The sequence below is a fragment of the Aptenodytes patagonicus genome, chromosome 13, assembly GCF_965638725.1.
Source record: "Aptenodytes patagonicus chromosome 13, bAptPat1.pri.cur, whole genome shotgun sequence".
Taxonomy (NCBI): domain Eukaryota; kingdom Metazoa; phylum Chordata; class Aves; order Sphenisciformes; family Spheniscidae; genus Aptenodytes; species Aptenodytes patagonicus.
In genome coordinates this window covers 13,454,432-13,468,883 of record NC_134961.1, presented here as the reverse complement: position 1 = coordinate 13,468,883, position 14,452 = coordinate 13,454,432, and the positions used below count along the sequence as shown (strand labels likewise).

The 14,452-nt window shown below is 39.1% G+C and overlaps 1 protein-coding gene across 2 annotated transcripts in view; it reads left to right on the top strand.

The window, feature by feature from the left end:
- The first annotated feature begins 1,744 nt into the window (after positions 1-1,744).
- Positions 1,745-14,452, top strand: part of VPS35L (VPS35 endosomal protein sorting factor like) — a 59,604-nt gene continuing 46,896 nt past the window's right edge. The window contains exons 1-7 of one of the 2 annotated variants that reach the window (XM_076350563.1): positions 1,745-1,798; positions 7,007-7,106; positions 8,058-8,225; positions 8,553-8,675; positions 9,032-9,056; positions 10,117-10,193; positions 11,659-11,787. In XM_076350563.1, the coding sequence (XP_076206678.1) occupies positions 1,782-1,798; positions 7,007-7,106; positions 8,058-8,225; positions 8,553-8,675; positions 9,032-9,056; positions 10,117-10,193; positions 11,659-11,787 (639 nt within the window). In that variant the 5' untranslated portion in view covers positions 1,745-1,781. The remainder of the gene's footprint in view (positions 1,799-7,006; positions 7,107-8,057; positions 8,226-8,552; positions 8,676-9,031; positions 9,057-10,116; positions 10,194-11,658; positions 11,788-14,452) is intronic. The other variant, XM_076350564.1, reaches the window with a different exon arrangement.

Here is a 14,452-nt window from a genome sequence, read left to right as displayed (position 1 = left end):
GTTTTGTTGATGACAGTTGCAATTTTTCTGAGCAGTTCCTCTTCTACTGTGATCTAACAGGCCCTTGTACTGAAATCATGATTTCAGGGGCGGAAAAAATCCCTACCTAAGCCCAACAAACACACTCTCATGTTTATGAAAATCTAACACTAAAAGATCATGCTCATATTTTGCCTTGGTCTTCCTACTGATGGATGTTATCCTTCAACTTGAGGGGAGCAGAATTCTGTAACTTCTGTCTTTTAATGAACTTGAGACATGATCTTAACATTCAAAGTCCAGTAGAGAAAAGCTTGGCTGTGTAAGTCTTCGCAGCGCTTACTGTTTTGCTCTGTAATGGTACTAGTAGAGAACTGACTACCAGAATGTGGAATGGGTTGTATTTTGTTGCTTTCTCAGTATCGATACAATGCAACACCCTAACTTCAGAGACTTTGTAACATGTTGACATGGATATAAGAGAAAAAAGACTGACCAAAAATTTAATTGTGTTAAATAGTCAGAATAAATAGGAACATTAATGGTAGGATGAGGAGAGTGGGCTGCGATGAGTGAATTGGCTTGCTTGTGGCACTAGTTGTGGCTTTTATCTGCCACCAAGTCTGTCCTCTGCAGCTAGTGACATTGTTCAAAATGAATGTTTTATACCATGCAGTAAGTTATGCAAATTGCATACTTAGAAAATGGCAAAAATGCTGCCTAAACACTTTGAAGAATGACACTGCTCGGTGGCTCTTTGCTGTGGCATTTGTTTAAAAGCTGGGGGGGGGGGGTGTCCCCTAATGGTGTAAATTTAAGAGTTTACACTGGTGGAGGACCTGCCTCCTTCGTACAAACGCTATGGGTCTTTAACATTTCAGACATAATACAGAAAACGCCCGAGGCAAGCTTCCTGCTCACCCAGTAGGCATCAAAGCTCTGTTTAGGTTCCCAACTTTCCTTAGGAGTGGAAAACATCTCAAGAAGGGAAAAATTTACAATGACAGGAGTAACCTGTGTCACAGGACAAAACGTGCTGTTGATATATCAGCGCTAAAGATTGATGTTTAAAGGATGTTTTATGTGCTGTATTTATTATTAGCATAGGCAATATGTTGATGTAAAAATAGGTTTAAGTGTTAGTAAAAATTAATGCTTACTTTCTGTTCAGGTTTCACATCTAAACCTTTTAAGCATGCTTCCAGTATGTGTAATAAAACATTGTAGCACAAGTTTTTTTTTAACTTTCATGAGGCCTTTCTCTTGACAAGTGCCAGAATTTGTTGTTGTACTTGATGTTTTGTATTTATACATATTTAATCTTTTTATTTTGTGTGGAATTGTAGTATCATTATAAAAGTGTATTTATTTTTGTACTTATTTCATTTCCACCAGTCTTGCTTTTTACTTAAAACATACTGCACATTAAACTTTAAATCTTTAAAAAGAACTGCATTTCTTTTCTTTTTCTGGGTTGAAAAATCACTTGATGTAAAATGAAAAGGCAAACTCTATGGTGCAAGGCCTTCCACCTCACAACTCACTGCAATTCGTACTCGTTCATAAGGGCCTTTTGCCCTGCCCAGGAACAGTTCTGGCTGTGGTGTTACCCCCGTGTAGTATTTTACACGAGACTCCAAAAAAAGGCCTGCAGAGGAGCTTCACGGCCGCGCGGTGCCAGCCAGCCACCGAGCCGCTCCCCCGCGGCCGCCAGCTCTGAGGCGAGACGTTTCCCGGGGCGGGGCGGGAAATGGCGGCGGAAGGTGCTGCCCGGCCACGGCGTCATGTGACGGGGCGGCAAGATGGCTGCCTTCCCCTGGTGAGACTGTGGGAGGCGCGGGCGCGGACGCCGGGCGCTGCCTGTCCCTGTCCCGGGAGGGGGCTGCGCTCCTCCCAGCCCCTGAGGCGGCGCTGGGGGAGGGCAAGGCCGGGTAACGGGCTCTGAGGGGGGTGCGGGCTCCCGCGGCTGTGTGAGGGCAGCCGTCATCCTCGGCGCCTCTCACGGTCGGGGGCCGCGGCGCTGAGGCGGGGGCGGCTCGAGAACGCCCGAGCGTGCCAGCGGGGGAAGCTCCCCTGCCGAGCGAGGGCTGCGGGGCTGGGGAAGCCTCGCCTTCAGGAAGCGAAAAGCGCTCGCCGCCCCCGGGGCTGCTTCCTGCGGGGCTCGGGGCCGCTCGGCCTGAGGGACTGGAACCTCCGCGAGTGGCGGGAGGGAGCCGGGGCGCTGGGTACCGCGGCTCCGCTGGCCTGGGAGCGCAGTCCGGCGGTTCTCTTAGCGGCTGTCGGGAGAAATCTGAAGATACAGATCAGATTTATAACACGCTGGTTTTAGCTACGTGGGGTGCCGGGGCTGTGGCATAGCTCTGCACGACGTTACGTGGGATTCCCACGCAGGAGCGGGCCCTCGTCCGTAAGCGCCGGTGAGGCCTCGCGGGAGCCGGCCCCGCCGCCGAGCCCTGCAGGAGGTGGCTGAGGGACGGAGGCGCTGCTGTGAGAGCCCGGGCGGGAGAGGACGGCCGCTGGTCTCTGCGCACCGCCGTGGGTGTGTTTTCCCCTCACGAAGCAAGAAAGTTACTCAAGGGCAGCTGGCGTTTGGTTCGATTTGATCACGTTGTATTTTCTGTGATGTGTCTCCGCTACTCGGAGGAAGGAGCCGGTGTGGGGAAGGAGTGTTCCTCCCGCCGCGCCCAGGCGGTGTCACTGTGGGCTCGCAGCAAGCGGCTGCTTGCGCCTTGGTCTGTGGATTTCAAAACTCGCCAGTGAAGATGAAGATTTCTGTACAGTGGATTTAAGTTTACTGGCACGGTTTAGCTTCTGCTAGTTATCTTTCACAGGCTCTTTAGAAGTAGGCACGGTGTTTACGGGCTACAAACTGAAGAGGCAGAGTCGGCTTCTAGCGACATGCGGTATTTCTACAGGAAAAACAGAGCTGAGGCAGCTGCACTGCATGGGACATGGAATAACACACAGTCTGGTATTTGTTATGGAAAGGAAGGATAAAATAGGTGCTCTCTCTGTGACAGAGTAAAGGAAAATGTGTTCATAGTCCATTTTTCTCCAAACTTGCTCTTGTTTACAAATGAGCTGATTTTCTGTTTCTGGAAGACTTGTTCTCCTGAGGCTAATTGTTCTTTTGACACATCAAATATATCTAACTTACAGGTTTTGATGTGGCTGATGTGTTATAGTCCTGAGCAAACTAGAAATCAAACCTAATGTGGAATCAAGAAAAGTAATATGCAGCAATTAGAGCCAATTAGAGCATTAGGATGCCAAAAAGTTTTCCCCATCTATACATGGTCGTGCTGAAAATCATGTCTCACTCTTTCATGTTGTTAATGTGTGAGCAAACTTTCATGTTTAATAAAAAGTGGAAATAATTGGTGGATTTGAAAGTCATTGTTAATGAAACCAATTGAGGTTTTATAACAACATCAGAGCTGTACTTTTAAAAATAAATTCACTGGGGTATGAAATACTTTAAAACTTGAATTTATGTAGCTGAGAAAATCTGAGGGTGTAAGAGCTCTAATATGTTAGTTGGCTGTTGGAACTGATGGTACTTACGTTGAGTGCAGTAATTTTGGTGGAATCTGTGTGGCCAGTGATCTTGCAGAAACTGAAAGGAATAAATGTGGCTGCAACTTTTGCATTTCTAGCAGTACCAAAATATAATGAAAAACTAAGGACCGCAGCCACAAAGAGCAGTAGGGATGCTGACAAATTGATTTTTACGTAATGCAGCAATGAGGTAGGCTAATAAGTAAGTCTGGTAACACTGATGCAGAAGGGGCCATGGAGACATGATGAACCAGAGTAAAATGTTTTAATGCATGCTTTTTTGCAATACGGAAGATATTGTCATGCTACACGGTTCAGTAGAACGCTAGCTATTTTTAAGCATTGTTGGATGCTAATTTTAAAAAGGCATTTTGCAGATTAATTGTCTGCATACTCATTAGTCTTCATATGAGGAAAAAAAATAGCACCTGTTGGCACTGAATAAAAGGACCTTGCATTAACATAGTGTTCAAATTAAGAGAATTATTGGTTTAAAAATTTGTTACAGTAGTAAAAAAAATTGGCAAATATATAAAGTAATTTAAAACTTAGGGCTAGAATTCATTTTTGTAGTAACTGTATAACTATCTAGAGAAATTGTTTGGGTTTTATGTTTAACATTCAAATAATGACAAGTACATTGACTTGTGAGATGCACTTCATTTTATTGTCAATACCAATATATGTCTAGTGATGTAAAGAGGTTCTTTTCCATTTTACATGCCTTGCTTGTTTGTGCTCCCTGTAAGCTTTTTGAAGCCCTTGCTTTAGGATAAGCACTGGCTCCGTGTGGGTGCTGTGTGCCTGAAAGGTGTCATATCCCAAGAAGGGGAGGTGTGGAGTCCAGGCTGGTTCTTCTGCTGTGCAGGGCCTGGCTGTGTGCTGAACCTGGAGCGTGAGGGAGGCACCTGGGTTCGTACGGTGGGCTGGGTGCTGGAAGAACTTCAGTAACTTAAGGGTAAGGAGGAAGTACAGCAGTCCTGGGAAAAAAGATTGTTTACCAGGAGGAGAGAAAAAAGGCAGTCTGGCAAGTGTCAAAGGCATAGAGTGGTGGCAATTACAGTGATGCTCGTGTGAAAAAAGGTTAAAACTCAGTTAAAACAGCACCTGCAAGCAGGGGTGTATCTTGCAGTTAGCAGTGGAGATGAAACGCTGGCTTGGCCTGGCTCTTACTTTTATTTACTCTTGGAAGTTGGCTGCGCTGCTGTGGCTGAGAAAGGAATGCTTAATCTCCTTTCCCTGGAGAATATATGAAACAAAATGTCAGAGCAAGCTTGAATTTGTCCCCCGTATTAGCTGTGTTACAAGCTGCCTTATCACTTGAATAGTCACATTGTAAATGCACTTTCTAAAGACTTATTTGCAGGGTGAACAGCTCTTCTTCATTCCTGTGTGTGTATTAGACATCTATACTTGCCCAGTGATGCCTTACATTATTATTAGAGTACGATTGGTTTTGGCCTGGGAGTGGTATGCCAAGTGTGAGCTGTCAGTGACATCTTTCTTTACTGCTAGTTTGAAAATACCTGTAAAGGAGAGGTATGGAAATACTGACAGAACTGCAACAGAGTAATAGAAATGTTATAGTTAGGCAGCCAGAAAGAGTTTGAAAGGTTTTTCACCCAAATGCTAATTAACCCATGAAGCAGTGAGCAAGGACAATCATTGAATCATGGGACAATAGTAAATTAAAGAGACTATTAATGTATAAAGAAAAGGAACTGGAGATCAAGAAAACAAAAGAAATAAGCACATAGATTTTGCTGGACTCTCTTGCTCTGCTGTATCTCATTAGATGTTAAAGCTTCTCCTTGGAGTAGCACAACCATAAATTAAACTCATTCTTAATTTTTTTTTTTTAATAAATCTGGGGTTTTTTGGGGTACGCAGTATCTATAGAAGAGTTGGCTGCTTGGCACTGATGAAATTCTTCCTAATGAGTTAGATCTCTGAGTAGGAATGGAAATCTTTGAAAGTTTGGATTAGTTTTTGTGGGAAAGATGTGTATTATATGGAGGAATGCTGTTTGTTTTCATTAGGAGTCTGATTAAAGAAACCTTTGTGTATCCACTGGTTTTACTCATTCAGCTAAGGCCTTAGCGTGTGCTATAAACATTCTCAGGATCCTGGATGAAACAGGAAAGAACAATTAGCTGCTCTGCATGTTTCAAAAACTAAAAAAAAAAAAAATCAAGAAATTGTGGAGGGTAGAATGCAGAGAAACCTTTTCAAATATATTTTTCTAGATTTTACTTGGATCTCTTTCTGCTTTAGTACTTAACTATTGCTACTGCTAAAGGAAGGTACCATGTGGTAGCTATGATGGCAGTTGTTTCAGGAAGCAGCTGTCCTATGTATTTTTGTGAGTTCGTATTTTCATTTCCCTGTTTAACCATTACTACTACTCCATGCAATTAAGGGGAATTATTTTATATATAATTATTGTAATTATACAATTAAAGGGAAATATTGATGTGTTGTCAGAGATAGAAAGCACTTGTAACTCTTAAGTCTCTTTTGAAATTGTCATCTGGTGCTAGTCAGGGAAGTTTTAATCCCCCTTTTTTGCCTTCCTACATTGTCAAACGTGCTTTAAAAGCCTTTTTAAAATATAAATTTATATTTAGGCAATTAAAATTAGGATGAATGGTCTATTTTATAAAAGAGCAGCTTCCTTAAACTGTGATGATAAATTAGTGTATGTTACTGTTAGTTCCTGGTGGCAACGTTTTGCTCAAATACTTTTATTTATGTTCTTTTCTGGAATCAAGTCTTTTTTAATTAGAGATGGAGGCCGTAGTTCTCAGAGTTCTCTCTTAATATCAGATTAAAAAAAAAAACTGAAACATGTATATTTTTGTGATTTATTTCACTTAATGGCATACTTAATTTTCATAGGAGAGGCAAGGCTTTTATACAAGGACTTATCCACAATGCAAACATATGAATACGGATAGTTTTTTTCTTATAATTTGACTTTTGCAACTTTTGTTATGAGTACAGTGAACAGATAGAAATAGATGTCTCAGGGAAGAGCTTTGCAGCTACACAAGTTAATCTCTGTAGTCCCTCATTATATCTGTGCACAATCACTTTGATTTCTTCCCTTGTGTTTTCACACTTACCTTTTTCTTTAACTCTGACTATTCAGTTTAAAACATGTGTTTAATAATCTCCATCAGCCTGTCACACATACAAATACTTGGTTAAATTGCCCCAGTGGAATGGAAAAGAATCCAGCTGTAGAGGCAGAATACAGTTGAATGGCTGAAAGTAAAATTTCTTCACTTTTAGTTTATGTATCTTAATAGAGAGAGAAATTTTGGTCTTTACATTGACTTATTTTTCAACATGCATTTCTTCTTTTAAATATGCCTGCATCTATATAGCCGTAGGATATGTTTCTTGGTTCGTAAGTATGTGGTTATTTATGTGCATGTATACTTTCCCTTTACTCTTGCTTTTTAAGGCATGCGAGATCAAGAAACTATGTTTCAGAATCTGAAGTATGCAAACTGGAATCTGTACCCTTGGATTTTGGTGATTACCATCCACTAAAACCCATTACAGTGAGTTTCTTTGTGCTTTTGGAAAATGAATGTGAATTAAAACTGACTGTGTTCTTCTTATTATTTCTACTCCTTTAAAATGAAAAAGCTTTGAAGTTGGTGGTAGTACTAGTGAAGTTGCTTTCTGTGTTTGTGGCCTGTTATTTTAGAGGCATCAAGGTTTATTCTGTTGTTTGTCCTTTACAGAAATTTGCTGGTGCTGTTATGTGTCAAAAACAGTCTCCTTCTGACTAATACAGCATTTCAACTTGTGGGTTTTCTTGGTTGCATTAAATGCTGAATAATGGATGTGTTTAAAATCAAATTGTTGCATTACAAATAACCTGCATAATTGCTTGATGTAAGATTTGGTTTTGGGTTAACTTCCAGTCAGCTGTATGCTTTAAAATATTTATCATCTCTTTAATGTATGAGAGGCTTCTAAAAATGTGCAAAAACATCCAGCTTCAGAGAGATGATAGTCATACACTAATGAATGATAAATGAACAGCAGCTTCTACTCAGGAAGGTCAGTAGAGAGATAAGACAGAGGCCTTAAGAATGGATTTGATGTTTCAGGCTTGAGTATTGTACAAGAAAAGTAAAGATGCGACTGGCAGAGGAAATCAAATAGCAAGAAAGAGGTTGGAGGAGAGGGAGAAAAACCAAAAAAATAGAGGAGGGGTACTAGAAAGAAATTTAGAATGGTTGTTATTATAGTTCTGTAGACCCAGAATTGGAAGGAAAAAGAAAAAAGAAATGGAAATGCTAGTGCAGAGAGCCTCCAGATTCAGGGGAAAAAGAGGTGCTTCAGTTTAAATGCTAATGCTGATTCTAAAGAGTTTCTTGTAGGTGGGTCCTTGCTTTCATTGCAACAGCTCCATTTATGTAGTATGTATTTTGATGATTTATTAAAGAAAATAGGGGGAAGAGAAAGTCTTTTTGTTTAATACTTTTGATTTTTTCTTTCAGGTTACTGAATCCAAGACCAAGAAAATGAACCGGAAAGGAAGTACTTCTTCTACTTCCTCTTCTTCTTCTAGTTCTATGATGGATCCATTGAGCAGTGTATTGGACGGTACCGATCCCTTGTCATTATTTGCAGCAGCTGCAGATCCTGTGACAACTACTGCTACCATGGTAACATTGGAGGGCAGTTATCTCAACTCAATAAAATAAAAACAAAAATGAAAAACGAAACTACAAAGCCAACCCTGGATGAAATATATTTGTCTCAGCAATTTGGAGGTTAAGGCAAATAGAAAATATACTGTATTAATAGAATAAAGTATTCTTTTTTTATTTACCTGTTTTATGTTTACATTTATTTAAATACGGATTTTTTTTTTTAATATTGTAACTTTTTGGATCAGTAAGCACTTGAAACGTTAAGTTGACCTTTATCAGCCTTCTTTTTTTTTTTTTCCAGATTTTTATTTAACATTTGCACTTGTACTCTCCTCATAGGATAGTACACGAAAGAAACGGGATAAAGATGACAGCTCAGCAGTAGGAAATGACTTTGAACCATGGTCAAGCAAACGTGGTGAAATCCTTGCTAGATACACAACAACAGAGAAGCTCTCTATTGTAAGTGGCAGCTTCTCCAGTTTCATTTATTTGTACTAGACCTTTAATGGATTTTGGATGTTGCTGTTTTGTAATTATTTAATGAGTAAGTACTGGTCCTCTAAATTTCAGTTTTAATGTTGTAGAAAGCTGTACCACAAGCTCTCACTTCCAATGTTTGTTTTGGAGCCCACTCCACAAGTCTGTTGATACTTAGAAGCCATCGCTTTCTTGTTGTAACAATACAAATAACTTCTGGTCTTATGTCTACTTCTAAATGATTAGAGGCTTAATTAGCAGTGTAATTACCCTGTGCATTCTTGGAATGCTAATGAGTACATCTTTTCTAAGAGTTTGCTTTTTCTGTTTCTTCACAGAATCTGTACATGGGATCTGAAAAAGGTAAGCAGTTCCTTTATGTCTAACAGTAACAGATTTTGCTTGAGGTAGGTTGCAGTGACAGGTTTGTGGTCAATAGTTGAAATGTGATTTCCTGTTCTACCACCATTCTGACATATGGTTGGATTTATGGGTTTTTTTGTGAATAAGACTTCTGCTGGATTTTTGCTTAAAATAATTACTGAAAACAAACCACCCAACCACCTTGGCTTGTATGCTTTGTAGGCTAATGAATTTGTGATTATGTGTTGGGGAAGGAAATGGAGTTCACTGCCTTCCACTGTAGCTTAAACTTTCTTCCATTTAAAGTGAGCAATGATATTTTGAGGATCATGATTGCTTTCCCTTCCAGCAAGTAGAAGAGTTGATAAACAAGTCCTTTGGGAACTTGTTCAGTTATTCTCTTTACATGAAAATGAAATGATTTCAGCTGTATGCTGAGTGTTCAAAAAAGAACCAAATGTTAAATATTTTATCACATTTTCTAGCAAAACAAATCCAGGCTAAGTAGTCATAGCTGATTGCATAGTAAATCAGAGTTTTTCTATATGAGTAAACATGCAGCATTTCAGCTTGTGCAAAAAAAAATAAATACTTTTTTGGAATGAGGATGGTCAAACACTGGAACAGATGTCCAGAGAGGGTGTGAAATCTCTATCCTTAGATATCATTAAATTGACTGAAAATAACCCTGTGCAACCTGTTAAAACTTCAAAATTGGACCTGCTTTGAGGAGGAGAGTTGGACACAGACATCCATAGGGCTTTTCTAACCTAAATTATCCTATGGTTCTATCCAGTGGTTCTTTCCTTACCAGCAAAACTTGCAAGAAAATCCATTTATGTTCAGTTTTGCATACTGGTCATTCCCTGTTCAAAGTGAAGGGACTGTAGGTATGTTTAAATGTGTGTCTTCTGGAATAGCCACCAAATGAATCAAACCGCTTCTTCTGTCATAGAAGCTGACTAGTTGTCTGAGTCTGTCAAGCTCCTTCAGGTTTGTTTCCCTTTAGAAGTCCAAGTGTTTAAATGTTAAAGAAACTCAAATATATAATTCTTCACAGGAAAAGCTACAACTACGGGCTCAGCAGTTTCTGAAAAAGTGAGGACAAGGTTAGAAGAACTGGATGATCTGGAAGAGGTGAGAAAGTTTTCTGATCCGATTATATCACCATTTTAAAAGTGGAATAAATTTGTGAAATAAAAATCTTTCATGAAACCTTTTAAGAAGGTCCTGATTCTGCACGTGCTTATGCAGTATTTAGACAAATATATACTTTCCATGGGATTTCCCTAGTAATTTCAGTGCTTATTGTTATAGAATTCAGGCAGAATCATATTTTTGTATCACTAGAAATTGTGATCGAAAAATTCACCTGATGTTGATTTACCTTGGTACTGTGTATGGTCTGCAGCTGCTATAAAACTTCATGGACCCTAATAGTCTTAACATCTGATAATTTTGTTTGCCCCCATTGCAGAAGTTGCATACTGTCTACCTGAGCTGGATTAAAGTTACATTTACGTGCTTGATAGAAATACTGAGTACTCGTTATTTCTCAAACTGCAGTATTTTACGGTGCAAAGATGAGGCGTTCCATAACCTACCTTCCTAAAACCTGAATCTGTGGGGTACTTCTAGAGTTGTTTTGGGTAATGTTGTTTTGAAACCTCTGCTTCTTAACTAACTTCAGAATGCCTGTTGCCTGAGCCGGCACAGTTCTAATAGCTGCATATCACGAATAAAGGATTGGATTCTTTCAGTAGGAAAATAAAGTACCCTTTACCATAAGGAAATAGGTAACCTTGTGTGAAACTAATTGCGTTTGCATTTTATCTCTTAATCTGTGATTGTTTTTGCTGATGGTTATTTCTAGATTCTCAGATTATGAAATCTGTTCTGTAATGCAGCTTAAACTCATCAGAACTAGTCCTGAAGGTAGTTTTTAATGTCACTCATACGTCTACTGAAGACTGTTCCAGAACTACCTTCTGATTTTTCAAAATGCATTTATAGTCACTTTATTCCTGTGTCAGTTTGGTTCTAAAGCTTAAACAATTATTTCTGCTTCCAGTGTTTCACTAGTTTACTTTTGATATGTAGAGTTTTTAGAAGGTCTGTAAGATCTTCTGGAAAAAAGATCACAAGAGTGCTCCAGTACCGAGCATGAAGTGAAGGTAGTTTTATTTTCTTACTGAGGGTGAAGCATAGCCAGATTTTTCTTGCTGCCAACGAATTTCTTAGGACTTTGCTGGCAAAATATTTCATTTGTCTGATACTGCTGCTACACAGGCACTAGTATGCTTATGTATAGTGTTAGTGTCCTAATTATACCACGTGTAGAATACCACTGAAATAGTCCGGCTTTTCTGATCTCATGGACAACTTTGGGTACCACCATGTATGTCTCTTGAAAACCAAAGCAGTTGTGATGCAATTCTGTGCCAAACACCTGCAATATTGATGCTGCAAAGATAAGAAGGGAAAACTAGGTAATTCTGTAATAAGTTTTGTGGGTTTCCCCCTGGTGATTTGACTCTATAATAACGGCACTCTCCTTCCTTCCCTCCCTCTCTTGTTAAGTAGGCTTGTGTTTTCTTGCCAGGGGTCACAGAAAGAGCTGTTGAATTTGACTCAGCAGGATTACATGAACCGAATTGAAGAACTGAACCAGTCTTTGAAGGATGCTTGGTCCTCTGATCAGAAAGTAAAAGCTCTGAAAATAGTCATCCAGGTCAGTTTTACATTTTTGCTCTGTACAGAACTGGTGAGTTTAGTGGTGTGGCTTGTCCGATTTCTTTCCTGGGGAAAGAAGGGTTTCTGTTATTTTTCTACTATTTTCTTCTGTTCTTCACTGAAAACCATTTCTTTCAGATTTTCAACTTTGTTGTTATATATTGATTTTGACTAGGGTATGTGGGATGGAATTCTCATTAAAGAGGGTGGCCAAATGACAGATGCGGAAATTTTACTTGGTTAGGGATAATTAGAAAAAATAATATGTAATGATATCAGCTCTTCCTAGGACATGTAATTTCCTTTCCTCTCCTCTTCCTCTTCTACCCCCTTGCCTGCCCCACCCCCCAATAATACCAGAATGGCTTTTTGAATGTCGTTGTTTTCCCCATCCAGACTTACAAAGGCAACTGAATAATCTGATTTAGGACCCAGCAAAGTACAGAAAACAACTCCAGATTTTTTAAGTGTTTGGGGGGTTTTTGTTTTGTTTTTTTTTTTAAACTTCTTCACAGTCTTCCTCTGGCTTGTTTGGGGTGATGGGCTGAGAGGGAGGCAGCGGGGGAATAGGACAATTAAATACTCTTTTGTTTGGCTTGGCCTTTAAAAAAAGGCCAGAGGCAGAGTGCATCAGAGGACAGAGGAGATAATGACATCCTTCAAAGCTGTGAAACTGATGTGATGCTAATAGTCATCAAACAGGGTTATATAAAGTCAGGATTTTTTTTTCTCATGCTGGATACTCTTGTGAAAACTGTTTGCAGTAATTTCATCTTAAATTGTGGTAAAGACAATAAAGGAAATTAAACATAAATGAAGGGAGATCAGAAAATTGTATGTGACCTAGGGTGACTAATGTTCTATTGTAATACTGTGAAATCAGCACTATTACTCTTTAAAAAAAGATCCATATATAGCATTGTGAAGCATGAATATCTTAGTGAAAGAGAATACAATATTAAAAGTCTGGAGGAGGAGAAAAGGGACATGGATGTACTGTATTTACAGTGCATTAATATGTATATATGCCGTGTCTGACATGCAGTGATAATCTATGCATTAATACTTTCATATATTCTTTTACAAATGGTTTCACAAATGATTTTGAAATAATGTAGTTTCTAAGATGGGATGCAGTGCTTTCTTTTAGGAAAGCGGTATCAAAATTGCATATGTTTATCTCTGTTGAAGTGTTGTCTGTGAATTGTTCACTTTGCACTTGAACTTCATGCTGCAGATGCTTATCATTAATTGAAAGACTGCGTAAGAATGAAACAGGTGTTTGGGTAATTATCATGAATACAAGAATCTTTCATAAAGGAGACTATAAGTGACTAAGAATAATTCTATACTTATGAAGCAGGATAGGGTAGAAACCTGACTGAGCTTTCCTTGTAGTGGTTCTTCCTAGTAGATAGCAGAATTTTAAAGATGTTGTATCCTCTTAAAGAACTAAGCAGTTTTCTTGACGTCAGGCTGTGATTATATATGTAGTCTATCTTTATTAGTATCACATACTGATTAGTGTGCAATAGGAGGAGTAAGTTTGGCCTTTTTTTTTGGTGGTTATTTTCAGAAATGTATACTGGGCTGGAAAATGCAATTTTAATTTGAATTCCAGAATTATCTTGATTTAAGAACTAATGATGAAATTACAGAAGATCTTTCATTTGGACATTGGGGATGGAGCCTTCATTCTCTGTATGAGAGTTTTACAGAGCTTGAAGTGCAGGAAGAGTTCTGGTTATTAAGGCAGGGTCTGAATTTATAACATGAATTCCTCAAGTGCCTTTTTACCAAGATACTTTACTTGTCAAGATGGAATAAGCTAAGCTACTTAGAGTAAGCTGAAGTAAGTTGATTATGTATGTGAGCTCTAAGAAAAGTGGTAATTAAGTGTTCATGGTATGTGTAGGTCCTAAACAGCTACTGAATTACCTTTCTTTGAAGGTGACTGACTTACCATGCAGTAGGGAAGATTCTGCTTTGTTTGTAAGATGTGAATGCTCTCACCTGTCTTTCTGGTGCACTCTTAAGTTCCTCCCTGATGAATAAAACAAAACGACTAAGTGTGCCCCTCATTTAAGCATGTTCAAATGTTATGATTTTCTTGTTTAAACAAATAAATCTTGTGGGGTATCAGATTGCTTCCTGGATTTTTGGAATGTAGTGAAAACTTGAACTTTATTTATTCCATTGAGATTGAAGAACTGTCTCCTGATGAAGGAGAGAGAAGGGACGGAGATCACAGAGAATACTGTACTTGTCAGTCATAAATAGAGACCAGAGAAGGCTCGTGGTCAAAGGCCGCATTTGGCTCAAGTAGGGAGGAGGTGGATTTCTCTCCCCAGTCACTCATTTGCCTGTTTTCTTCAGGTGGAAGTTGATTTGAAGTTGAATCAACTTCAGGAAGTTGATTTTCTGTGAATAAACTTCTGCCAAAGTTTTTGACTCCAGTTTAGTCTGTATCTTGGAAAACAAAGTATAGCTTAATTAAATATCTTAAAAATATCTTCATTCCTCAGTGTGTATTTTGAATTCATATCATAAATGGACATGTTCCTACCTGGACTTAACATTCAACGATACTAGGACTAAGTCAGCTAATATGTTTTCAAATGTGACTTTGTACCAGCCATCATTATAGTCCAACTGCCACGATC